At 39.0% G+C, this 25,347-nt stretch overlaps 1 protein-coding gene and 1 long non-coding RNA gene across 3 annotated transcripts in view; one reads left to right on the plus strand and one right to left on the minus strand.

The window, feature by feature from the left end:
- SYBU (syntabulin) overlaps positions 1–10,478 on the minus strand; it is a 112,949-nt gene extending 102,471 nt beyond the window's left edge. Inside the window, exon 1 of the mRNA XM_032415872.1 lies at positions 10,364–10,478. Within this exon, the coding sequence (XP_032271763.1) occupies positions 10,364–10,396 (33 nt within the window). The 5' untranslated portion in view covers positions 10,397–10,478. The remainder of the gene's footprint in view (positions 1–10,363) is intronic.
- LOC116639467 overlaps positions 1–25,347 on the plus strand; it is a 76,014-nt gene that overhangs the window by 27,197 nt on the left and 23,470 nt on the right. The window contains exons 4-5 of one of the 2 annotated variants that reach the window (XR_004300847.1): positions 17,567–17,637; positions 21,792–24,979. This is a non-coding gene — a long non-coding RNA (uncharacterized LOC116639467). Of the gene's footprint in view, positions 1–17,566; positions 17,638–21,791; positions 24,980–25,347 lie in introns of those variants that run through there. The other variant, XR_004300846.1, reaches the window with a different exon arrangement.

Consider the following 25,347-nt stretch of genomic DNA (forward strand, 5'->3'; position numbering starts at 1 on the left):
AGTGAGTGAGAGAGAGAGAGAGAGAGAGAGAGAGAGAGAGCATGAGCAGGGGGGAGGGGCAGAGGCAGAGGGAGAAGCAGGTTCTCCACTGAGCAGGGAGCCTGACGCAGGCTCCATCCCAGGACCCTGAGATCATGACCTGACCGAAGGCAGATGCTTAACCAACTGAGCCACCCAGGTGCCCCTAAAGCTAAATATGTTTGCCCACCCCTATGAATTTCATTCATCATTCCCTGCAACTCAAGATTGCTGGATTAATCTTGATACCTCCCTACTTCTCTCATAAGTAGATAACCCACTCTAGTATCTGATATTGTTGTCTGGGGCGGAGCGGAGAGCAGCTGGAAAGGACTTGTAAAAATTATGCAGGGAAATAATTCTTTCTAAGGCAGTCGTTCTCAACCTTGACTAAACCTTAAAATTACCTGGGAAACTAAAAAATATTGATGCCTGGGACCCATCATGTGATTGTAATGTGAAGCTAAGGTTAGAAAACATTGCTCTTAGTTTCCATCCACAACAAGGGCACTGTTCTTTTACAATTGCTTTGCTCTTTCACCCATGTGACCTCAAATAAGATGAGTTTGGGGGCACCAGGTGAGTGTGGGGAATTAGGGACATCTCTGTTATTAGTTAGCAATGAGATCCCTCGGCTAGTAACAATAATAACCATCACTTTGGGATAGCTTTCTGAACTTCTGCAAAAATAGTATACACCTTAATGGAGAGAAAGCTGCCATAGGGCAGCAGGCAACAACACTTTTCCAACCCTTGCTGAGGTGGGAGTTTAACTGGCATCCACTTAATGGCTCCATCCACTCAACATGGATCGGAGCCCCTAAGAAAGGAGCTATATTTAAACCCAGTTTCACCTGCAAGAGTCTCCATCAAGTTGTAAACTAGACTATTAAGTTCATGGCAGCTACTTTTGAAAATCTACATACTAGATAGTTTAGCAATAAATAATACAGCACTTCTACTTAACGGCAGACAGGACATTTTAGTCCTAATTTGTGCATGTATAAAGTCTCACAGGCTTCAGAAGCATTCGATTTGAACAACCTCTAAACAACTAACAAATCACTCTCAGTTTAATTAAAATGCTTCTAGATCAAGAGCATTATTTTTCAGTTACACTCTAAAGCAAAGCCTGCAGTATAAAATTATCGAGTCTGGAATAAACTCTGGATAGAAACTCACTGAAACTCAATTACTCACTCAACAGCTATCTAGTTGGCAAGTGTGGGAATGGCCAAATGCCACTGTAGTTAGCAGTTCTCTCCTTGTCAACCACATCAGAGATACTCGTAGTGAATAACACAGAAGTATGGCTTTATATGGCTTGATAAAAGGAATGCTACCTTCTACCAAAATGACAAATTAAATTTTTAGAATACATGATTTGTAATTTTTTTTGCAGTAATCATAAATCAAGATATAAATCTTTGCTGTTTAAATGCTCACTTGGAAACTTAAATTTCCTCCAGATGCCTTCCACCTCCAAAACTAGGCTTTTCTGGAAAAATCAGTGACATTTTATAAAATGTGGTTTAGCTAACCACATCTTCCTTAATTTTTATGACAACTCTCTGACAAAAATATAACCCCTTCTCAAAACCAATATTTCTCCCTCACCACCAAAAGCAAACTTACCTACTGAGAAGGGGAAGTAATAAAAAAAATCACTGGCTCAGGCAAATATAAAGAGCTATATCAGGCTTCAGTTCTGGAGCCAATGGTTGGAGACTTGTTTAAATGAATGCAAGAATTAAAATGCCTGTGGCTACCCCCTAAAGGGAAACTAGAGACTGACAGGTGGTGCTTCTGGTCACCTCCCTTTGTTCTAGGCAGATGCTAATGCTAAAGTTGCACTTTGTATTCCTGCTTATTCAGGGAATGCCAATGTAGTCTGACAAAGATTCCAGTTTAAATATCCTGAGGAGGAAAAATAAGTCCCAGAGATGGAACCTCCCTTGTGGACTAGTAAATCTGAGCAGTTGGAAATCTGTGGTAACATGAACGTTACCTCATCTCCTTAAAAGATATACTGGGGACATTGAGAAAAGAAATTTTCCACTTTTTGTAAATGTCCACTAAGGAAGCAAAGGATGTGCCCTTGAATTTTTTTACCTCTTTCTTCTCCTTGGTGTGCAAAATTTTTACTGGCAGATAAAAGCAGGTAGTGTAAAAAGAAAAACTCCTTAGGGCAGTGAAATACAGATCAAGGCATAGCATAATGGATAAAAAAAGGTTTTAAGAAAGTTAAGGCCATGAAGAGGAAACAAAACCTAACAATGTAACTTATTCATGAATGTGTTAACATATGTTTAAAGTAAGAAGTTTAATTTCAAATCATTTTTAATGCTGTTTTTCATTTTACTGGAGGAATATAAAGCAAATCAATGAGAAAGCATTATTATTATAATAGGGCCTAAGAAAAGCCAAAATGAAGAGTGTTGGGAAGACAAATAGAAATTGACAACTGTTAAATATTACTGATGTTGGTATATCTTAATGAATAAGGAAGTGTAGGAGCAAAATGATGAAAATTCCCAAGCTGTATTTCAAATGGGTTAAAAACAAATATTTGCTACTTCAGCCTCCACGTTGCACATTATTCAAATACACAAACTTGTCGTGTGTGCAAATTTTCTTGCTAAGCTGATTATAAAGTTGAACAATACATTAATTTCTAATCCTTATTTGTATTCTTAGAAGTCATTAGTTGGGACAAACATCAATCCCCCACCCCCACCCCGCCCCTGCTCTATCTGACCCTGTAGTGGGGCCACAGAGGGAAGAGCCAATTTCAGCACCATGGACAAAGGACCCAAAGCACTCAGCCTTACTCTTGGGACCTACAGGAAATGTACCCCTTAGGTTAAAATGTAAGAAATAACTTTATAGTAGCCATCTTCCATCTTAATATGTTTTAAGGATCAAATGAATACAAAAGAATGTTCAGCTAGATAATATAAAGTTTATACTTTCAAACCCCTTCTATCTTACGGAAAAACATAATGGCCTTCCTAAAGACATGCATCACTGTGATAAATGCATTTAAGTGTCATTAGGTTTAATGGCTCCTACTCACTCAGACTATTATACTTTACCTTTTAGAGTTAACTTAATGCGTATTAATGGTGTGAAATTGAAGAAATTATGAATTGAGTTTCCCTGGGCACAGGTTAAACCCAGGAAGAAGGGAGAGGACAGGTTAATATTACCTTCTATCCCATTCTTCATTTGTACTACAAAAGATGTCAGCTATGCCCTTGGGAAAGAAATGCTCACTATTAGTAAGTTGAACTTAAATTGATTTTTATGGTTTTAAACTCAGGTAACTGTCTTTGGTTGGGTCACCAAAGGTTTGCAGTTTTCTTCAGGGAATAAGAAAATATGTGCACTTCTGCGATTAAGTTAATATTTTATTCCATAGTTTCAGACAAGTAGATAACTTGTCACTTTCTTCCCCTTCTGTATTCATCTTAGAAATTCAACTTAGGAGTGTTTTTTCAGGATATTTTTGTATGTATTTTTATATATACATTATTTTGTAATCTCACCATGCATCACACAAAATAATGGTGTTTAATTAATTTAAAACCCGAGTTAGATATTATGATAACAAGTACTATTATTAATGTGAAAAATTGAAAAATCCACAGCTCTGGTCCCAGGAACATCTGATACAGCAAAACTATGGTTCATAATATCAGGAAGACCAGAATCTAATTTTGAACTCTGACTTCCAAAAATATTAAGAATGAAAACAATATTCATTTCAATTATGCTTGGAGAAAGAAAAGTATAAAATCACTACTTGTTGGAGTTCATTTATTAATAATGGGTGACTAAGAGAAGACAGAACTTTGTACCTACTCTTCTACTTCTCTGTCATGCAAAATGATCTCCAAACTAAAAACGATAGAATAAAACTTGGCAAAGGAGACTAAAGCTCAGGCCAAGTGATGTTACTAGTTTCTCTGAAGGTATTTAGTTCATTTGACAGACAAATTATGTCCTAGGCTTTATAATCTCACCTTTTACAAACAGGATTATGACAACACTATTAATGTCTTTCAAGAATCTTGGAGATAAGGAGAGATGCCAAAAGGGTACAAATCTAGAAAAGAAGCATATAGTTCTGAGTTTCAAAAATTAAAGAGTCTCTAAAACATTGGTGAGACTGAATGAAATATCAGGCAATATTCTGGCACAAATTAATAAAAAGGTGGTCTGTGAGCTCTTAGGACAGCAAATGTATTACTTAGAAATCAGCTTGGGCTCCAAAGTGGGGCAAGCCTAGCTTCATTTTTTTTTGTTTTTGTTTTTTGTTTGTTTTGTTTTGATGGGGTTAAGACTAGTAAACCTGAGAAATAGTTAGGACAGAAGTCACAAACTTAGAAGCTTATTTAGTCAAAGTAATTAACATAAATAAGCTAAATGGCCAGTGTACTATCAAGTAGAATGGTAATGGTCACTGTGAAGAAAATAAATTGTGCTCAGCTACCACTACTCAGCTCTAACTTTATTATTTATTTTCCAGGGAAAACAGAAATATGAGATTTCTTTGTACATCCTCTTGATTAAGAAAAATTCTAACTGCAACTTTTTATTAGTGAATACTCCCCTGGTTTTTAAAACAAAACGAAATGTGTCTGCAGACTGAATCTGGCCCATAAACTGCCAACTTGGGACACGTGGCAAAACATATGGACCTCAGTGAGGAATCTGGCAAGGTTTTGCATGATATCATTATTAAGAATTTCTGGATGGGTGACAATAAAGACATTCCAATTAGTTGAGTTCAAATTTAATCTCAATATAAGGATAATTAGATCTTCGCAATGATGAAATGGACGGCCCTTATCCTAGAAGAATTCACCTTAGCCACAATTTGGCAATTCACACGATCATATGGAAAAATAACCTAGAGATGAATTTTGAATTTAATGCTAATAATTTCTCATAAATGTAAATATGCTTATGTGTATATATACATGTATTCTTTTATTCACTCATTCGTTTGAAAATATTTATTAAAAACCTAATATTGCCAAGCATTGCTCTAGGTGCTGGGAATACAATAGAAACAAAAATCTCTGTTCTGTGGAGTTTGTATTCTATATTTGTCCCAGTATGGACATTATATTATATAAGCACTCTATAAATGGGCTCTTTGTGGACTAACTTTATTTTATTTTATTTTTTAAGATTTTATTTATTTATTTGAGAGAGAGAAAGAGTGAGAGAGAGAGCCCAAGAGGGGATAGGGTCAGAGGGAGAAGCAGACTCCCTGCTGAGCAGGGAGCCCGATGTGGGACTCGATCCCGGAACTCCGGGATCATGACCTGAGCCGAAGGCAGTCGCTTAACCAACTGAGCCACCCAGGCACCCTGTGGGCTAACTTTATACTGGAGTTTTCCTATGCATTCAGCATAGGACATGAAGTTACTTTGGGTGAACAGCACATTACACTGTGACAAATAGGTGTTGTTACCTAATGCATTTATTCATTCATTTACATTTTCTTTCTAAAATATTCATTACACAATTGACACTTTGCTGGGGCAAAATGCTAAACCAGATGGAATACAGAGTCAATAGGTATGTATATATACATAGTTGTATTCCACATGCACCAACATGTTGAATACTTTGCTGACTCAGCAGCCCCAACGTCCTACATTATCTTTGATTAGCTTTTCATAAACTTAAATAAGTTAGAGAAGAGGATGAAATCATCTGTCACCTGGCAGTGACTGTTCCAACAACAGTATCATCCTCCTTAAGGAAAAACATCTTGTCTTTGTTTTTAAATCTCTTCATGCTGTGGCCGACTGTAATTCCAAAATGAGGTGGTCTAGTGATAGACCTATGAATGATTCTGTCCTAATCCAACCTCTTGCTTTTCTATTTGTATTGATAAGAGGATAAAGAAAATCTTTTTTTAAAGATTTTTTTTTTTAAGTAATCTCTACACCCAACGTGGGGCTTGAACCTACAACCCTGAGATCAAGAGTCACGTGCTCCACCTACTGAGCCAACCAGACACCCCAAGAAAATATTTTTTTAAATTACTATGTATTAAAAATAATCCGATTTGATTTTGTAAATAACTTAGATTTTTTTGAAACAAAGGGTCAGAAATAACTGGGGGATTTAGGCTGTGACTCAGTTAATTTCCCCTTATATCAGTTCAGTCATAGCAAAAAAATGAACATTTTTTTTCTCTCAAATATGGATTTTGTGGTAGGTAAGGTCTAGGAAGATATTTTTCAACTGTCCATGAGGCATGCTAATATTTCTTGAGAAACAAAGTTAAAAACAAAGCAACCAATCCTTTTAATGCCTGCAAATAGATTATTTAAATAAAAAGGAATCACAGCTCTGAAGAATGCCTTTGTAAACCACATGTTGTTACAGTAAATGTTTGTCTTTTCCTTTTTTTTTTTTTTAAGATTTTAGTTTTAAGTAATCTCTACATTCAACGGGGGGCTCAAACCCACAACCCAGAAATCAAGAGCTGCATGCTCCACCAACTCAGCCAGCCAGGTGCTCCTGTCTTCTCTTTTGATGAGTGGATATTCTCACTTAAGTTTGATGGCTGTAAAAGTTCATTTTGGAACCAGCAGAAGCCCAAGGAGTTAAAGCTCCTTGAAAGCATTTTTAGGAATGCTGTTTTGGTCCTTTCATACTCATCTACCCTTCTTTTCTCATATAGTTTTTAGAATTCACTTGAAGAATGCAAAGGTTTTCTCATCCGTGATGTTTTTCAAGGGGATTTCTATGCCAAACCAAATGCCTTATAGTTCAAGTAAACTGAGTTAACCTACTCTGAGAGAGACTGAAAAAGCCCACATTCATATGACTTGGTGATTAAGCCTGAGAGACAACTTGTAAAGTCATTACCATAAATTATAGAAAGAAAAACCAAATATTGCTTTTAGTTTCTACAGAGCTTTATAAATATACTTGCTGAGATGCTCCACTCCAATAAAGAATGAGAGTACTTTTAGGAATAGTATATAATTTAAAAAGCTTAATGAAAATTGTTTTTTTTCTAGAAGGGATAATAGGCCATTTTTGAAATGGCTCCTAGGATATGGAAGCAACCTAGTTCTCTCTCCATTATACCACTGATCGCGAGCTGCTCTGTGGAGCTGGGCTTGCCTCCCTCACTACTACCTGGCGCCTCCTGAAGCTTTGCCATTGTACAGCACTCCTGCGTCCTCAGGTGTACCACTGGCGGTACCAGGAGGATGGATAGGTCTCTTTCAAATCTTTACATTTATTTGTACGTGTTGGAAGAAATATAACTAACACATAAAACTTGGTATTTCATGGATATTATTCCCTAGATGAAGGCTAAGTAAAAAAAAAAAAAATAGTGTGTCAATATAAATTTTGGTAAATTAAGTAAATAGTAGTACAATTTGTATTTAGAAATGGTAGAAATTGTGAAGTGTACTAGAGTAACTGAAGATCTGGAAATATTTCCTCCTCTCATGGAGAATGATATTTCTTTCTTTTTTTTTTTTAAGATTTATTTATTTATTTGAGAGAGAGAGAGAGCACGAGTGAGCAGGCACAGGGGGAGGGGCAGAGGGAGGGACAGAGAGAGAATCTCAAGCACACTCCCCTCTGAGCCCTATGCAGGGCTCGATCTCACGACCCAAGATCATGACCTGAGCTGAAATCAAGAGTCAGTCGCTCAACCAAGTGAGCTACTCAGGCACCTCAGAGAATGATATTTCTTTGGTCAGAAGTGTGTATACAAGAAACTTCCTTTCCTTTGCCATGATCTACAAGGACCTCAGTCTACAGGACCACCAAAGCTTTAGTTTTCCATCTCCTTTGGAATGCGTTCTAGGGCTTCTGCCATTGGTGGCGAACCCCATAAGAGAAACCTCACCCTGGAATTGATGAGGGAGCTCTAAAAATCCACAAAAAACTTTTCAAATATTTTAATAAATTTACAGTCCTAAATTCTCATAAAGAAAAAAGTCATTACGACTAACAGTTTCTTTCTAAAGGAAGCCTATGTCCTCCCATCACTTCTGCGTAGTGATTATCTATCCATTTAATCACCTGAAACACAGAAAACATCCTTCTAAGAAGAGGAAAGACCAACTGTAGACCTAAGACCTCAGTATTTTCATGCAAGGAAAAAAAAAAATGAAAGAAAAACACCTGACTGTTATTTTAGCACAATAACTATTTAAAGGAGACACTTTCTTCTATTTTCCAAAATTTTAAATAAATTACCTTAAATTGCTATCTCTTGCTAAGATGCTGTTTAGTATCTCCAGGATATACTGATATCCTAGCATGAGCAGATATACCTTAGGAGTGCACATGTTTTTTAAAATATCAAATGAACAAATATGCAGGCATTAGTTTGTATGACATACTTAAAATAGCATATACAGCAAAGCAAGGTATTTTGTGTACAACTCAGAGTTAGCAAAATAGTCAATGCTGGATTTTGAAGTACTTACAAAATTACTTTAAAAAGAGGCTTTTTATTTTGAGATAATTATAGATTCATAGGAAGTTGCTAAGATAGAAGTCCATATATCCTTCACCCAGTTTCCCCCAATGACTGTATTTTACATAACTACAGTATAATATGAAATCTAGTAGGCTGACATTAGTCTAATGTGTGTGCATAACTCTGATATTTTATCACATGTGCAGATTCATATAACTATCATCACAGTCAAGATACACAGCTATTCCATCATCCCAAAGATCTCCTTCATGACACCTCTTCATAATCACAGACCTCTTCACCCCATCTCTAAGACCTGCCAATCACTAGTTTGTAAAATTACTCATTTATGCTTAGCCCTTACATATTTTTACTAAAATATGGGAAAACCACAGGACTGGGTGTTAGGAGGTGGCTGGTTCTAAGTTTGCCACTGGCTAATTCATGTCCTTGGACAACTCACTCTCTACAGTCTCAGTAGCTCATCTGTAAAAATGAAGGTTTGGACTCTAATTTTTTTTTTTTTTTTTTTTAGGGCACCAGCATTTAAGAACTCCTGTAATTGTTGTTCTCAATCATGATATTACTTTAAAGATTATTAAATGCAAAGCAAGTTAAGAAAGTATGATTTAAATATATGGAGATCAATAAGGATTGAATATATTTAAATGTATTCTGCATTAAAATAGCGTCATTGTCAAACAATTTAAGTAACCAAAAGCTGCATTATGAAAATATATTGCTGCTCTAAAATCTGAAGCAAATAAAAACATGATCTGACTTGGACCCATCTCTCAAGGGCACAGGGGCTACTGTTCTTCCAAATGTACAAGTGGAGAAAACTTGGCACTAAGATTATTTGACTCCCTTTGCTCCCAAGGGTGCCCTTTGGAGAAGATGAAGCAAACATCCCTAAAATGTGCTTAGCCATGCATCTGGGTGGGCAGTGCTGCAGCAGAAACTTTAAGTTGAAGATTCTGGACCTTGGGGTTCACATTTGGCCCTTTTCTGAGAAAGGAGATTGAGACACAAGCAGCTCTTTGCTTCTGCTGCCCAGGGTCTGGGGTCAGGGCCAGAGGACCTGCAAAGAACTTAGCAGTGGAGTTTCCTTCTTTCTTAGAGATCACTCCTTGCTCCACACTATAGAACAGGATAAAAACAACAGGAAAAGCAGTTTTTCCCAAGTGACTCCTTCCATTTAAAGCTTTAAGAATCTCTTCCCATGCACCATTTTAAGCTTACCGATCTCTTTGTCTACAATTTATTCATCTTAAATCGCACCTGTTGATGCCACCCTATTTGAGGGCGTTTTGAGCGCATGAGCTGAGCCCTTCAACAACATACTGAAGAAAATTCGGTCCTCCCTCTTCACCTCGAATAATCTGTATGAAAAATCCCCAAGGAAGCAGAAACTTGAAAAGTGTCGTCTGGGGACTTTGGGCCATCCACGTCTTTGGAGAGATCTACCGAGGCTTGCTTTCTTTTTCGGTAACACCAATTCTTTACTGAACCTTCCTTATCAAAAGGCACCATTTCCAAGCTCGATTCCAGGCACCTGTTCCAAGGACAATAAGTAAAGGGAGATCCAAAACCTATGGCCTGGTCAGCCTTGCCTGCTGTGACAAGGAGTCTAGCCCAACCACCTCAATGACCAATCAACCTGGGACACTGTCACCTCTATTCTTCTGCCGAGAGTCCCCATTTTCCACGACCTCCTTCTGTGGGCCCCCCGAGCATCCTGATACCCCACCTCACCCACGCTGGTCTGGAGTATCCTTCTCCGCTCTCCTTGGACCCAGGAGGGCTAGTCGCCCTCCTGTGCCCGCGGGTACTGACACTGGACCCCGCACAGACGCCCGCTCTTACCCTCTCTCTCCCGGAAGGGGCCCATCGCGCCATCCAGGAGGAGGCATCCACGCGCGCCCGGGAGGCCGGGGCCCGGCTGGGCCGGGGTCGGGTGCGCACGCGACCCGGCTGCGGCGCCGGCGGGCGCTCGGGCTCCAGGAGCCGGGCCCGGCCCGCTCCGCCCGCGTCAGCCCGGGCGGGACACGTGGTGCTTTGGCCGCCCGCGCTCTCGGTGCCCGCGGCCTCTGGGCCTCAGCAGCTCGTTCGGCCGCCGCAGGAGCTGCGGACGTCGCGAGGAGAAGGGCGGGGACCAAAAGGGTCGGCGCCGGGAGGTGGGGCGCCGCGACGTGAGCGCCGTGAGGGCCGCGCGCGGGGGGCGCAGGGGGCCTGCTTCCGGGGTTCGGGACCTGCGGGCTCCGTCCGGGTCTCCAGAGACGAGCGGATTGTGTCGCACCTCTTTCCCGGAGCCACTTGGGGCGGGGGCGGCGCACCGCAGAGGCCCGGGTTCCCGCGGCTCGAGGGAAACGGCTGAGGGCCGGAGGGTCTGCTTGCACAACCCCGTTCTCGCGCCCGCCGGGATCCCAGATCAGCTGCGAGCCTGGGCTGGCGTCCGCCTCGCGGTCTTCACCCACCCCAGTAAACCATACCCTGTCCCCGTGTGGAGATGCAAACCACTGAAAACCGCAGCGTGGACCCGAGCTGCCCTTTAGGACAGTCTCTCCCTGGGAAAATCCCTCTCGCGACCACAGCCTGTCGTCTGGGGACAGCGAAGGAGACACTGCTCAAAACTGGGGACGAAGACTTACCTGAAGCCGCAAGCTCATTCCGACTTCACCAGTGACCTTGGACGCCTCTTCTAAACAAGCTGTCTCTGTTGAACTTCCTGATTCTGGGGATAAAGGTGGCTGTTCACTTTCTAACTCTAAGGAGGTAATAGCGACTGGGTTTTAAAAAAAAAATAATAACACTCCAGACATCTTTAATAACAAGTGCAATATAAATATAATTTGTATTGAATTTAGTTAAGGTTGAAGGAAACCTTAAGACTGGGAAGAAAACCGTTTAAATTTGTTAGTACAAATGCAAAACTAATTCATCAGCCCCTCTACCTGTTTTTCTGGGAAGGTAGGTTTGAAGAAATTGGTGGGAAGATACTTTCCTCAGAATTGCCAGAGCCCCATGTAGCCCCATCCAGAACATTCAGTTTACTGAAGAGTCTCATGATGAAACTGATTTCATCGTTCTGTCCTACCATAGCTGAGGGTCAAAGGGCAGCCCCTCAGTTTGGCTAAGGGCTTTTCTTGGTGAGTTTCTTGTTACGTTATTTACTTACTCTTAGATCAGTCTTCATTTTTACCCCTAAAGGGAGCTTTCTTCACAGAAGAGTGCTTCTGGAGAGTAGCATCCCGGTGGTCCTTACCCTGACTGCTTTCTCCTTTCCCTGGCTCCCTTTCTCACCATTTTCACTAGAGTTTAGCACACACAGTTTAAAGTATAACAGACTTCTATTTATGTGTGAGAGAACTCTATACAGTTGAAACGCAGTCTCACATTACTTGGCAAATGTGAAATGCATGAAACATTTTATTCTGTTGTCTCAGCTCATTTTCCTTTGGTTTATCTTCTATTTCTGTCTGATCACAAGGCTCAGACTTTAAGATTCCTTCTCTCTTACATTTTCTAAGTGTTGGAAAGCCCCTTCTTCTTGAAAAATGAAGCTTCATAACATAATGGAACCCCATTACAACAGAAATTCTTCTTTTGCCACATCTTGACTTTACTAGATGGTAGTTTATACCCTGTGACCCCACCCTCTTCACCTCCATTCAAGGTCCTATCAGTGGTGTAAGCCTCCTTCGACCTTCAGCAAAGATAAATCTGCCCCTATGGCTTCTTGTCAAAACTGCTGTCTGTACCAGCATATTCTTCACCTGATGGCTTATGGTCTTTTGGGACAGTATCCTAGAAATTTGTTTTTTTCTCTTCCTTCTCCTCATAATCCAGGCTTCCAGGCCTTCTGCATCAGACATTCCTGCATTCTTCCCATTGAATCCCTCTTAGTTCTTTATAAGATTGTTGTGAAGCTAAAAAGAGAAGTGCCTGGAAAGTGCCATGGAAATATAGAACTATTGAGTTAAAGATAACCAGTCTCATGCCCTTGCAGGTTTACAACTTCCTTTAAAACAGGGATTCCCACCTATTTGGAAGGAAAAGTTATTAAATTTTTATTCTGAAGCCTTCAGAGCATGGGGAGTGTGTGTGTGTACACACATGTGAGGTAAAATGGAATGATGGAGAGTGGGGACAAAGGGTGGGAAAGTGGGGAAGAGGGAAGGGTGGATATGGTACTGATGTGGAGTTTCTAAGTGGGAAGTCTCAGGTGGACTGGAAGATGGGAAGAAGAGAGAGGAAAATCCTGTCAGGAATGGGTTTCATCAGAATGGGCCCAGTACTGGCTGCCATGGAACAAAATGAGGTGCTTGTCCATAGGAGCTTAGTTTCTACTCATTGTCAGTATACATCCTCTGTAATGCATCTTCTGTAAGATGACCTTCTGAAGGTAAAAACACAGGAAATATCTCTAGACAGTTATCAAAGCACCAACTACTGAACTCAAGCTTTCCCGGACATATTGCAAGAATACAGGATAATTGTAGAAACTATGTAGAATTCATTTTAAAAGGAAGGTTTAAATGGGGAGGTTTATAGAGTCTTGGAGATCAAAGAGATTTTAAAAGATAATCTAATGCAGACTTTGAGATGTTGCATTAATCATGCTTTTCAGTTCTTGAGTTCTCTGTTTCTTTTGTCTGGCACAAAAGTCCTTCTCAAAACTCGTATGTTTGCAAGCCAGGGCATTCTTCATTGCTACTAAAAAAAAATCCTCTTCCTTACCCAGTTGTTTTTTCCTAGATTCTAGATTTGGAGTAGACTAGAGAAAATTCGGGCGCCTGGGTGGCTCAGATGGTTAAGCGTCTGCCTTCGGCTTGGGTCATGATTCCAGGGTCCTGGGATCCCCGCATCAGGCTCCCTGCTCAGCGGGGAGCCTGCTACTCCCTCTGCCTCTCTCTCTCTCTCTGTCTCTTATGAATAAATAAAATCTTAAAAAAAATAGACTAGAGAAAATTCTCCTTTTATTTCTCTAGACCTGAGAATATTAAATAACCAGCTCACAGGTGGGAAAATTCAGTGGGTGCCCAGAAGCCACATGGTCCCATAAGAAACTCCCCAGTTATAGGAAAATAAATTCAGTTAAAGTATTGACAAAGAAATGCAAGCTTTTCTTTTCGGGGGCTAAAGTGTAATTTTCTTGTGCTAAGAATATTTGAAGTCTAGTTTTTCGCTGCTTTTATCAAAATATGTATAGCTAGTACCTGACTATAATTAATTTAGTCATTTGCAACCTTTACCCAATACTGTATTCTCGACCTATCTTAGTTTTCCTTTTCCTCTTTCCATTTCCTTAAGGCTTGTTTGTGAAAGTGTGATTAGATTGATATGTTACTCCTCCAAGTTCCCAGGATGAGGAGGAGTTCTCATTTGCTGAGTGTATACTGTATACCTGGCACAAATTTACATCATTTAATTTAATTTTACACTTTTCTTAAGAAGTAGTTAATCTTAGTATACTTTACTGATGGAGAAAAGGAGGCCCATGAGTCACAGAGGTGGTAAATGGTATTGAGTACCTACTTTAGATGCTGGGAATGTAGTGGTGAACAAAACAGATTGCATCCCTGCCCTGAAAGAACTGCTACTCTAATGGAGAGAGTCCGATGAAAGGTGTGTGAACAAACAGGCACCGACAAATGTTTAAAAGAAGTTAAAATAGGCAATGTGGTAATGATGCCAAGGTTTTTGATCTGAATAACTGAGTGGATGGGGGTGGATGGGGCAGGATGTGGTTGTGATGGAGATGGGGGAAATGATTAATTCTGTTTTGGGCATAGGAAATGTCAAATAGTGATCAGGCATCCACATGGAGCTGTGGAATGAAGTCTGAGCTCAAAGGAGAGGTCCAAGCTGGAGATAAACATTTGATCGTCTTCACCACATAGACTGCCTCCAAGCCATGGGGTTAAAAAAAAAAAAAAAAAAAAAGTGGATAATTTGTTTTTATATAAAGGGCTTTTTGGTCAGGTTGCTGTGTGAGCAAGGTGATTCAAACATGTCTGAGCTTGTCCACTCAAACTAAAGCCATCCAAAGCTGTTCAGCCACAGGCTAGTGGACTGTTACCATAGCAACAATGTCCTGTCAAAGGGGATAGGGAATCTTTTCTCATTTTGAGGCTAGAGTCATGTCTACCATTTTAAAATGAAAGTGTTCATGACTACACTGTTACTCCTTTTATTAAGGCCCAAATGTGTGCCTCAAATCCGTTTCAGGAACTGTTGTGATGAGGAGACTACCAGCTCCTCTGCAGAAGTGGATTTTCATTAGTGTGTTAGGTGTCCAAATAACCCCAACTTCTGAGCTGAACTTAAATGATGATGGCTTCATATTTCTATTTTAAGATATATACATAAAACCATCACTCAGTTTAGATTTTCTTATCAAAATTCTTTTGATAGCCTATTTTTGCTTATTTTTAAATTTTTATGGGGTGTTAGAAAATTTATCTTTCGTTGCTTTCACAATACTCTGTATTTATTATACTGGTAACAGTTGCTATAATGTGCCAAAGGAAGTTGTTTTTGGGTAAAAATTCTTTTAGAGGAGGAAATAATGAGGCTAGAGATGATTGATTTCAGGTAAAGCGTTTCTCAAGGTGAAGTCTGTAACAAGAAAAGGCCCTTAATGCCCCCAAATATCCAGGTTTTACAATGACTTAATGTTCTACCTTTTGAGGATAATTTCTGTTAATCCAGCTCTGGATTTTTTTTTGTAGTTCTGTTTTACTTTTAAAAGTAAAACCATACATGCATGTCATAGAAAATTAAAAATGAAGAAAGGCACCAAGAAGAAAAAAATCATTTGTAATCTCTCACTCAAAGATAAGTACTAATAATATTTGTGTGCATGTTATTCCTGCATAACTTTTAAAATAAAATAGAAGCATACTGAATATACTGTCTTGCTAAATAATACCTTTTTCTGATCACAAAGTAACACATTGTAGAAAGTTTAGAAAAAATATAAATGCAAAAAACCCAGAAAAATAATAATTACTTATTATCTTATTATCTGAGGTAGCCATTATGAGAAATATTCCTACATTTTCAAGGAATACATGTATTTTATTTTTTTATTTTAATTTTTTAAAATGATTTTATTTATTTATTTGAGACAGCACATGTGTGCAGCCGGGGTGGGGGGGAGGTCGGGGGCGGAGGGTCAGAGGGAGAGGGAGGGTCAGAGGGAGAGGGAGAAGCAGGCTCCCAATCAAGCAGGGAGCCCGACGTGGGGCTCAGTCCCAGCACCTTGAGTGACTTTAACATGATGCTGAGCCATGACAGATGTTTAACAGACTGAGCCACCCAGGTGCCCCTTAAAGAATACATGTATTACATATGTACACATATGTATGATAGATGTATATATATTTTATGTTAAAGTGGGATTTCTTATTTTGCAACTTAATTTTTCCACAGAATATCATTCATAATTTTGTCTATTATTCTGCTACACAATTATTTTAACAGCTTTATAGTATTACATCATATGGCCACATGATGTAATTGTTTGCCAAAAATATAGATACTCATGCACAGTGCCATGATTTCATGCAAAGGAGTAGGTTCATATCAAATTAAAATGAATGTCTTCAACAATTTTATGCAAGGTAAATCAGGACAGTAGGGTATCAAGATAATTTGTAAGGGGAAAATATGTAGCAAATGAGCAAGTTTCTAAGATATGGGTCTGAAAAGATTAGGGTAGCTCCCCAGCTTGCTGATGGTGCATTTTTGAGCATAGGGTTGTGATTGGGGCATTTTATTTTCATTCAGCTATACTTAGAAAGGTTATTCAAAAGCTACTGAACAATGTTAAAGTACCAGTGTATTTTGCACAGTATGCTGATATACACCTGCATAGAGAGAGATACAGGAGCAGATATAGAACATCATCACCAACTTGATGAGGTTTATGGAATTCATGTTTTCAGTGTACAGAATATTTCAAACTGGCACTGAACATGGAGGCCTGGATGGAAGAACACCTCAGGTATTCATTCTTTTGGAGACTAGCAGACCAGAAACCAGGTTCCTACATTTTATGCAGCCTATGTGGCTCTTTGGAAGGGTTAGTAATGAATTTCATAGTGAATAGTACTTGCATCAGGGATATTTTGGGACTTATTAAAAATTCAGGGTTTTGGAGCCCACTTGACAAAAATTCTCAGGTTTAACACATTAACACAGGTGATTTGTATGGAAATCAAATTATTAGAATGATTGGGAATTAATTTAGGGAACTAAGAAAAAAATGCCTGTGAGCTCCTTAGCATTAGGGATTTTTTTTTAAGATTTTATTTATTTATTTATTTGACAGATTGAGAGAGAGAGAGAGAGAGAACAAGCAGGGGGAGGGGCAGAGAGAGAGGGAGAAGCAGGCTCCCCGATGAGCAGGCAGCCTGATGTGGGGCTCAATCCCAGGGTCCTGGGATCTTGACCTGAGCTGAAGGCAGATGCTTAACCGACTGAGCCATCAAGACATCCCACATTAGGGATTTTTTTGTTCTTATTTGTGTCTCTGGCACCTAGCACAGTGCCTGTCCCATGGGAGGTGATAGATACATACTTATTACATTGACTATTTGTTTTAACACTTATAATGTTGTAGTAAGTTCTTGCCTTGTATATAACATTTTTCTTCAGAACAGCTTGTCATAACTTTTCAAACCACTCTTATAATCTTCGTGATTGTGTCCTGCATACAGTAAGAATTTAATTGTTGTTGACTACATGAATGAGTAAAATAATGTGTGGTAACACCTACTCACTCTTACCTCAGAGCAGTGTGCTACCTCCAGTTACCTGGGATGCTGCCTTTTGTCCCTGAAAGTATCACAGCTGGGAGTCAAACCTTCTGTGTTAAGTTTCTGCCAAAATTTCCACATGACCATGAATGAGCAACTGCTGAGCTCTACTGACTTGGGCTTTGTAATCTATAAATAAAGAAAATTGCAGAGATTCAATGAGATAACACCCATGAGGATACTTTGAAATCAGTAAAGTGCTTTGCAGAAGTAAGTTATTATTATTCTTACTTTCTCCATCAAGGTCATCCCCATCAAGAACTTTTCCACCTGCCTCAGTTCTTGGGAGAGCCAGTCACTGTCCATTTACATGTGGTAAGCTTGGGGCAAGAGTATATTTAAGAACTTTATGAATATGACATCCTTAAGTGTCAGGGGTGGCAAATAAGTTGACCCATGTCCACCATTTCACCTCTGGTATCCAAGACCAATGTCACTGAAGAATTATAGTCCTCTACTTCTTATGTGCTCAGAAGTTGCCTCCCAAACTTTCTCAACCTAGTGCAGCCTCTGTGATTAATTGTCACTGACCTTTCAGTAGAATCTATTTGCCATCTCTGATGTAGGATAAATTTATGTATAAGTATGGATTTATTAGATTTGAGTTCTGCACATATTTTTTTAGAGATATGAGATTCCATTGTATGTATGAAAGATGTGTGGGCTGTGTGTATATATGTATTGTATGTGTATGTGTATAGATACAGATGTATGTATTATTTGTGAAACAATATTGAGTATAACATAAGACTGTGAGTGTATGTGTATATGTAAAATAAAGAGAAACAAGAGGATATTAAGGTCATCTTTTTAGCTAGGCTTTAACATTAAAAAGTCACAATAAAGTCTTGGGAAAGAAGTTGAAAGAACAATATAAAGACTACGTTGGTCTCCCAGCCGTTAGCAAGTGTTACAGTCAGCCCCGCAGACTGGACACCAGAATCAGATTTTTTATTTTATTGCTTGGGGGGCCCCAGCTGGAGTCTTACCTCTTTGGAACAGGATACAAGTCTGAAAGATTTGGATAATTTAGGCTTTACAATGTGATAATTGAGAGTTTAGTTCCCTGTAGTAGAAATACCAGTAGTCTTTTGGAAGAGTGTCTCAACTGTATCTCTTAGGATCTTGCTAAAGTATTTCATGTCCTAAATGAATTCTTCCCTTCAACAAAAATCAGTTCACTTATAGAGCATCTACTAGTATGCCAGCCAGTGCTAGTGCAAAAACCCTGATCCCCCAAAGTTTAGATTAAAACATAAGTGCTCCAATAGCAATTTTAATTTCTACTATCAAAATACATGTAATATTGCATGATAATTGCTTGTGTCTCCCACTGAAGTATAGATTCCTATGACACAGGGTTGATTTACTATTGTATTTCTATTGGTCAAACCAGGGGCTGGCAAACTTTCTGGAAAGGGTCAGATAATGAACATTTTAGGCTCTGTAGACCATATATTCTCTGTCTCAACTACTCAATTTGCCAATGTAGTGAGAAAGCAGCCATAGACAATATAAAAATGAATGGGTGTGGCTGTGTTCCAATAAAACTTTATTCACAAAAGCAGGTGGGTTGAAATTCGTTCTCTATTGCTTGGCATTTGGTCAGAGCTCAATAGATTTTTATTATTAGTAGTAGTGCTATGTTAATTTTGTTGAATTCATAAATGAAAGTCTAATGAAACACAATGTTTGCTTTCATGGATCTTAAATTCTACTGGAGATTAAAACGATTACAACATGTTATGAAAAGTCTTGTGATGGATCATGAGTGTGTATTATGGAAGCCCAGAGAACAGGCATCCTATGAAACTAGGGGAGTGGATTAGAAAAGTCTTCCTGGAAGACTTTTTTTTTTTCTATTTTTTTAAGAAAAAATAGAATATAGAGAGGACAAGAGGTAGAAAGGATGTTCTAGGCTAAGGGAATAGCTCCAGTACAAAGGCAGAGCAGCATACAAGTCCATGACACACTTGGAGAACTGCAGGCGGTTCATTATGGGAACCTTAACTATGGAAGATGGTGTTGCAGTTCGGTTCTTCCACTTGTGCTCTAACCTCCTTGTCTATTTTCCTTTGGGACCTACTCCATCCTTTTTTTTTCTTTATTCTCTTTCTCTTACTGCTTCTTTCACCTTAGTGGATAAACATGCTCAAGTATTCTCTTTATTTAAAACTACTGTTTCCATTTCTACAATCACCACTACCACCACCATCACCGCCTGCACCATCACTTAAACCGCCACCTCCGACCAGCATCTTCACCAGCATCTTCACCAGCACCTTCGCTGTCTCTGCCACCACTACCATCTTCATCACCTCCGAGACCACCACCACCTTCATATCTGTCATCTGTACTATCCCTTCTGCCACCTCCTCCACTACCCCACCACCATCACCACCATTGCCATAGCCACAATGAAACCTTCCTTTCGTCCTCCAGCCCTCTATATCAGTCATGACACATCCCTATTTCACAGATGACCCTCTTGAGAGAGTAGTATGCACTTGCTTTTTCCTCTGTAACACTCTCATTTGCTGTTCGGCCCACTACAACCTGGTTTCAATTCTTGTCACCCCATTGAAATTATTTGAAATAAAGTCATTACTTACCATGATCATCGTATTACCATACTCAGTGGACTCTTTGGCCCTTAACATATTTGACCTCTCAGTGGCCTTTGATTCTGTTCGAATTTTGTAATGCTAAAACCTCTGGTCACCTCCTAATTTTTTGTCCTCTTCTTTTCAGTCCTCTCTAAGACCATCATCCAGTTACCTCTTAAATGTGGGTGTTTTCTTGCCTGTCGTAAGTCAACTGTGTGTGTAACCTCTCCTACTCAGTTCCTACATCCAGTGAGTAGTAACAAGGAAGTTTGCTGCAAGTGAGTAAGAAAACTTAGGCAAAGATGTGTTTGGCATAGCTGCTGAGGGAAATGAGAAAGGGAGTTGGCTAAGATGTGCTGGTCAGGGCAGGGAGCCCAGTGGAATTTGCACATCTTAAATTTGTAATGTTTTGAAACCACTCAGTGGTGTATTATTTCCACCATGCTAAGAATAGGAAAAGAATTGATTTGGTGGATATTTGGGTAGAAAAAGGTATAAAATCTCTACATAAATTTCCTTAAGGTCTTCACTGGGACTGCTCCCTACACTGACATCATATCCTCAGATGGTTGAGAGTGTATGGTTATCAAAAAACAGGAATCTCTAACCACTTTGTATTTAAATCAACACATCCTTCTTGTTTGATGTGATAACTCTTTATTCTACCCTTCCTTCATTTTCAGAGATGTTGTAAGTTTATATTTATTTTTAAAAAATTTCATATGTAATAAAGTTAGATTTGTCTATAGACCTTGATGTAATCTTTATAGACTTTAAGATGATTTTTTAAATACCAAATCCTGGAACAGACAAAATAAATTTTGATGTAAACATTTGGAGCTATCCCCCTAAAAAGGGGCTCCCTTGTATTTTTAGAACTGGTCTGAACCAGCTCTTTCTTAACTAGAATCCTTATCTGACAATGCATGGATAATTGCATGTCTGAATTCATATGTGTTATTTGGTTTTCTACTTCATGTTCCATTTTCTGTTGCAGATACTTGAACATATTACATAAAATTATTAGAAGTCAGAGAGAATTATATTTTGGATAAAATCCAAATATTTTACTGTGGCCTTTCATTTAGAGGTCCCCAGTCTGTCTCTCCAGCTGCAGCTTTCCAAGCCTCACAACATATGCTCTAGCCATATTGAATTACTTCTGAATCTTCAAACATGCCTTGCCCTCTCTTGCCAGCTTGTCCTTGCTCGTGCTACTCATTCACAGTAGATTACATTCTCTCTAACTAATTCCTGTGAACTTTTCAAAGCTTCTCCTTGGGATGTCTTTCCCGGCACCCTAATGTTAACTCTATCATAGGACTTCATGCATCACACTGTAATAATTCTATCTTTGTTGCTCCTGCTAGACAGTAAGATCCTTGGAGACTCTGTTTTTGTCCTGATATCCAGTGCCTAGCACAGGGCTTGACAATCGAAGGCATTCAATAATTGATATTCAGCTGAATGAATGAATGAATGGATGAAAGAAGTTACTCTTTGTGTTTCATTTTTCTTTTTAAGTCATATTACTCTTTTTCATATTTTTCAGTCATTTGTCACAGTTTTTTGAATATAAAATCATGTTTTAGTAGTACTTAATGTAAATATTGTTTGTGAGTATTTTTGCATCTTTGTAGTTATCTAGTATTATTCACCAGAGATCTTGTGCTATTCCTGCTCCCCTAGGAGCTTCACCTCCTCTGTTTTTATGCATTTACTTGCTTCCACCTGCAGTCCTAGACTGGTTCGTATTACAGCAGAAAGTATAAAAGCCTTCCTGCCAGGGACTGGAGGTTGCCTTAAAATCAAACTCTCCTTTTTGTTGGTACCTGGCATCTTTTCTTCTCTTCTTACTTGTAGGTCTCCTGGTTCCTGCTGACCTGCCTGAGGTTTTGCCTTGCCTTCCAGCTTTGGGAATCTTCAGTTCTTCTATATCTTCTTATCTCTGCACTCACCTGCTGTTTGCTCTGACCTTCCTTGCAGGCATTGATTTTTCCTTTTCTTCTTGGTTTCTGACTTACTGCAATGTCTGACCTCTGACTTATTTGTGTGTTTGAATTATGGACTAAGCAATATGGTTGCTGTTTTTTTTATCACTTCACCTGGATCCCTTCATTTGAATATACTTTGGCTTTCCTGGTCTTAGATGAATGCATTATTATCTTTAGGTAAAGTCCTGGCTCTATATAAGAATGCTATTCCTATTTCTTCATATTGTGACTTTGGAAACTGAGGCACAGAGATTTATAAACTCCAAGTTAACTACTATGTTATTTATGATATATAAGCAAAACATATATTCTAATGAATCTGAAAGTAGTGTTTAATCTATGATATACTAAATAAGTATTCTTAATTGTGGCTGTGCATGAGAATTACTTGTGGAACCTGCAGTACATGCAGGTGCTTGGGCCCTCCGACTGAATCAGAATCTTGTGTGGTGTGGCCTCAGAATATATACTTTCCAAAGTGTCTTGATTCATTTTGATGGACAACATGGGCTGAAGTTGAGAAGCACTGCCGCACTAGTGATTACCCTAGATGTTGTACATTGGATATGACAACGAGGATCTCAAATCTTAGAGGACTAATAAAAACCAACATTATTCGTTGCTTGCTGTATGCATCTAATTTTCCATTTAATTAACTTTCAGATCAACACTATGAGCTAGGTACTGTGCACATAGACGGTGATTAAACTTAAATTGAAAGATGTTCGGTTACTGGGCCAAGGTTACATAGTTAACTGCAGAGTAGGTATTTAAACCCAAGTCTTTCTTATGCTTACATGTTGTGCTGTATAGCATACCAATAACTCATTGACTCTTTGTCATCATAAACAGTATATGGGAACTGTTACTAATCCATCATTTTACTACTAGAGTTAATATGTTCAAAAGAAATCTGATCCTCTTATTACCTTGCTTGAGGATTCCTGTAGTCTCCTAATTGCTGACAAGATAAAGTAAATTTTCCTTGCCACGATATAAAATATCCCTCACAATCTGTTTTCCAACTCCCTCTCCAATTCTATCTTCCCCATCATTTCCTCTATCCATTTCCCACCATTTTTGTTACACATCAAACTCAGAAACAATGAAATACCTTTGTATTGGGATTTGAGAGTCATTTGAAGAGGAGATCAATTCTCCTTTCCAGATTCTGAAACAATTGAAGAGTCATAGGAGGCAAGGATCAATAAATCAACTTTAGTATGAGTAAAGCAGACTAGGAAGAGGCAGCTTGGATCCAGGGTCCTGAGCCTACCTAGCTGGTCATGGATGAAGCAACTGGATAACTGCGGGCCTCCCACAGAGGCCTGGGAAACCTGGAGCTGGCATACCTTGGTAGAATAGTCTTGCTGCCTGTGGGAAGTAAGCACAAGAACTGAGGCTTCCCAGTCTTATCAATCCCATCATCTCTGGTTTCATCTAGGGTGGAATGAGTGAGAGATCAAAGGAATCTTCCCAAGATCTCTAAGAGGATTGAAGTCCCAATTTATGAATTGAAATATGAACTTGGAAAGAGGGAGTGGATGATTCCCTCTATACTTTTCATATGTAGTTTCCTTGCCTTCACCACCAACTCACCTATTGCTTCTTTGAAACTTTCTGATTTTTATAATGCAGAACACGTGGCTTCCTCTCCAGCCATAGCATTCAGTTCATACCTCTTTTAGGATATACTTATCCTCCAGCATATGCACTTATATGCTTCTCACTTCCAAGGACTGTGAGCTTTTCTGAGGTAGGAGCCTTGTCTCATTCATTCTTACGACACCTATTGCTAAGTACAGTGCCTGGAACATTGTGTTCATTCTTCACAGGTATGAGTATTCTAAGGTATGACCACTCCAAGCTTCCCTGCTCCTATAGAGTGGCCTACAGTTATTCAGCTGCTTTCTCTGTGCCTAGCACAGTGCCTGGAACACAGCACCTGCAACATGACACAATAAAGTTTGAGTGAATGATTTAGTTACAGCAGATAATTTCATATGGTGAAATTTATTGGCTGCCATTCTGTTTCAAGGTGTTGGACTAAGGCAATAATAAGAGATGTCTATTTTGAGAATGGATATGGATAAAGTCAACAAAATGTTACCATGGAACAAATTTAAAAAAAAAAAAACAAACTTAAAATGTCAAACAAAAGCTACTAAATTGGGAATCTGTAAAATTCCATAGGTTGTACAGGATTAATCCTGTAAGATAGATTCACATGCTCTCAAAAGTGCTATTTATCATGCTATGTCACTGATATGAAGTGTCACATATATTCCTAGACATGAACTCGTGGGAGATTTATTAATTTGTAAAGCCCACCCATTCTATGAAATGGAAGCATTAAACTTTTCTTGGAAATACTTATGCCAGCTTATCTTTACAGTCCACCATTAAAGCTTTGCTCATATTTCTTTCAGACTGGTACTTTATTTGAAATGTTTAAGCTTCTTAGGTTTCAGGAAATAAATTTAAATTAATACACAGTCCCTCTTAGATGTTGCCGTGTAAAATAATCAAAGGAAACAAATATTGGCATGGAATTTGTAGTTATATTTCTGTGCCTATGAATCAATTTAATTCATCCTCTGGTCCTCTGAACTAGTTGATGAAATCACTCAAGAGAGCAGGTCAGCATGCGTATATTTACATTTGCCCCTCTAGACATGGACTCTGGAAGCAAATTTCTTTTCTTTTCCCAGAAAATCTCATTATAGTTTCCTTCATACAATACTAAATCTTTACAGAAGAAAATAAATACAATATTAGAATATTTTCTTGAAGTTGTTAAATGTGAGATAATGTAGGTAATACATAGTGCCTAGTATACAGGAGATGATAAACTATTGCTGCTAATTTTGCCTCACAATGTATTTCTCTTCAAATTTTTAGTCCTGTAAGCTCCTAGAGGCCAATAACCATGTCTTAGTAGCCTTTGTATTGCTTGCACCACCTAGCACAGCCCCTTGCACATATGAGATATAATAAATTTTGGTGAATAAATGAGTCAGTTAATTAAAGAGAGAATTGAATGGGACAACATGTGAAAACAGCTTGCAAATTATAAAATGCTGTCCTAATAAGAGATTACTATTTTTTTTTAGGATTTTATTTATTTATTTATTTTAGAGAGGTGGTGGGGGGAAGAGAGAAAGAGAGTGTGCGTGTGCAAGCAGGGGAGGGGCAGATGAGGAGGGAGAGGGACTCTGGAGCAGACTCCACACTGAGCATGGAGCCCATCGCGGGGCTTGATCCCAGAATCCTGAGATCATGACCTGAGCCGAAACCAAGATTTGGATGCTTAACTGACTGAGCCACCCAGGTGCCCCTATTATTTTTGATGTTGAGTAAATTAAAAAAATTTTTTGAAATGTGACTACATTCAGAAAGTATAAGATCATTAGTGTGAATTTCCA

This window comes from Phoca vitulina, unplaced genomic scaffold, assembly GCF_004348235.1.
Source record: "Phoca vitulina isolate PV1807 unplaced genomic scaffold, GSC_HSeal_1.0 scaffold18, whole genome shotgun sequence".
NCBI lineage: Eukaryota > Metazoa > Chordata > Mammalia > Carnivora > Phocidae > Phoca > Phoca vitulina.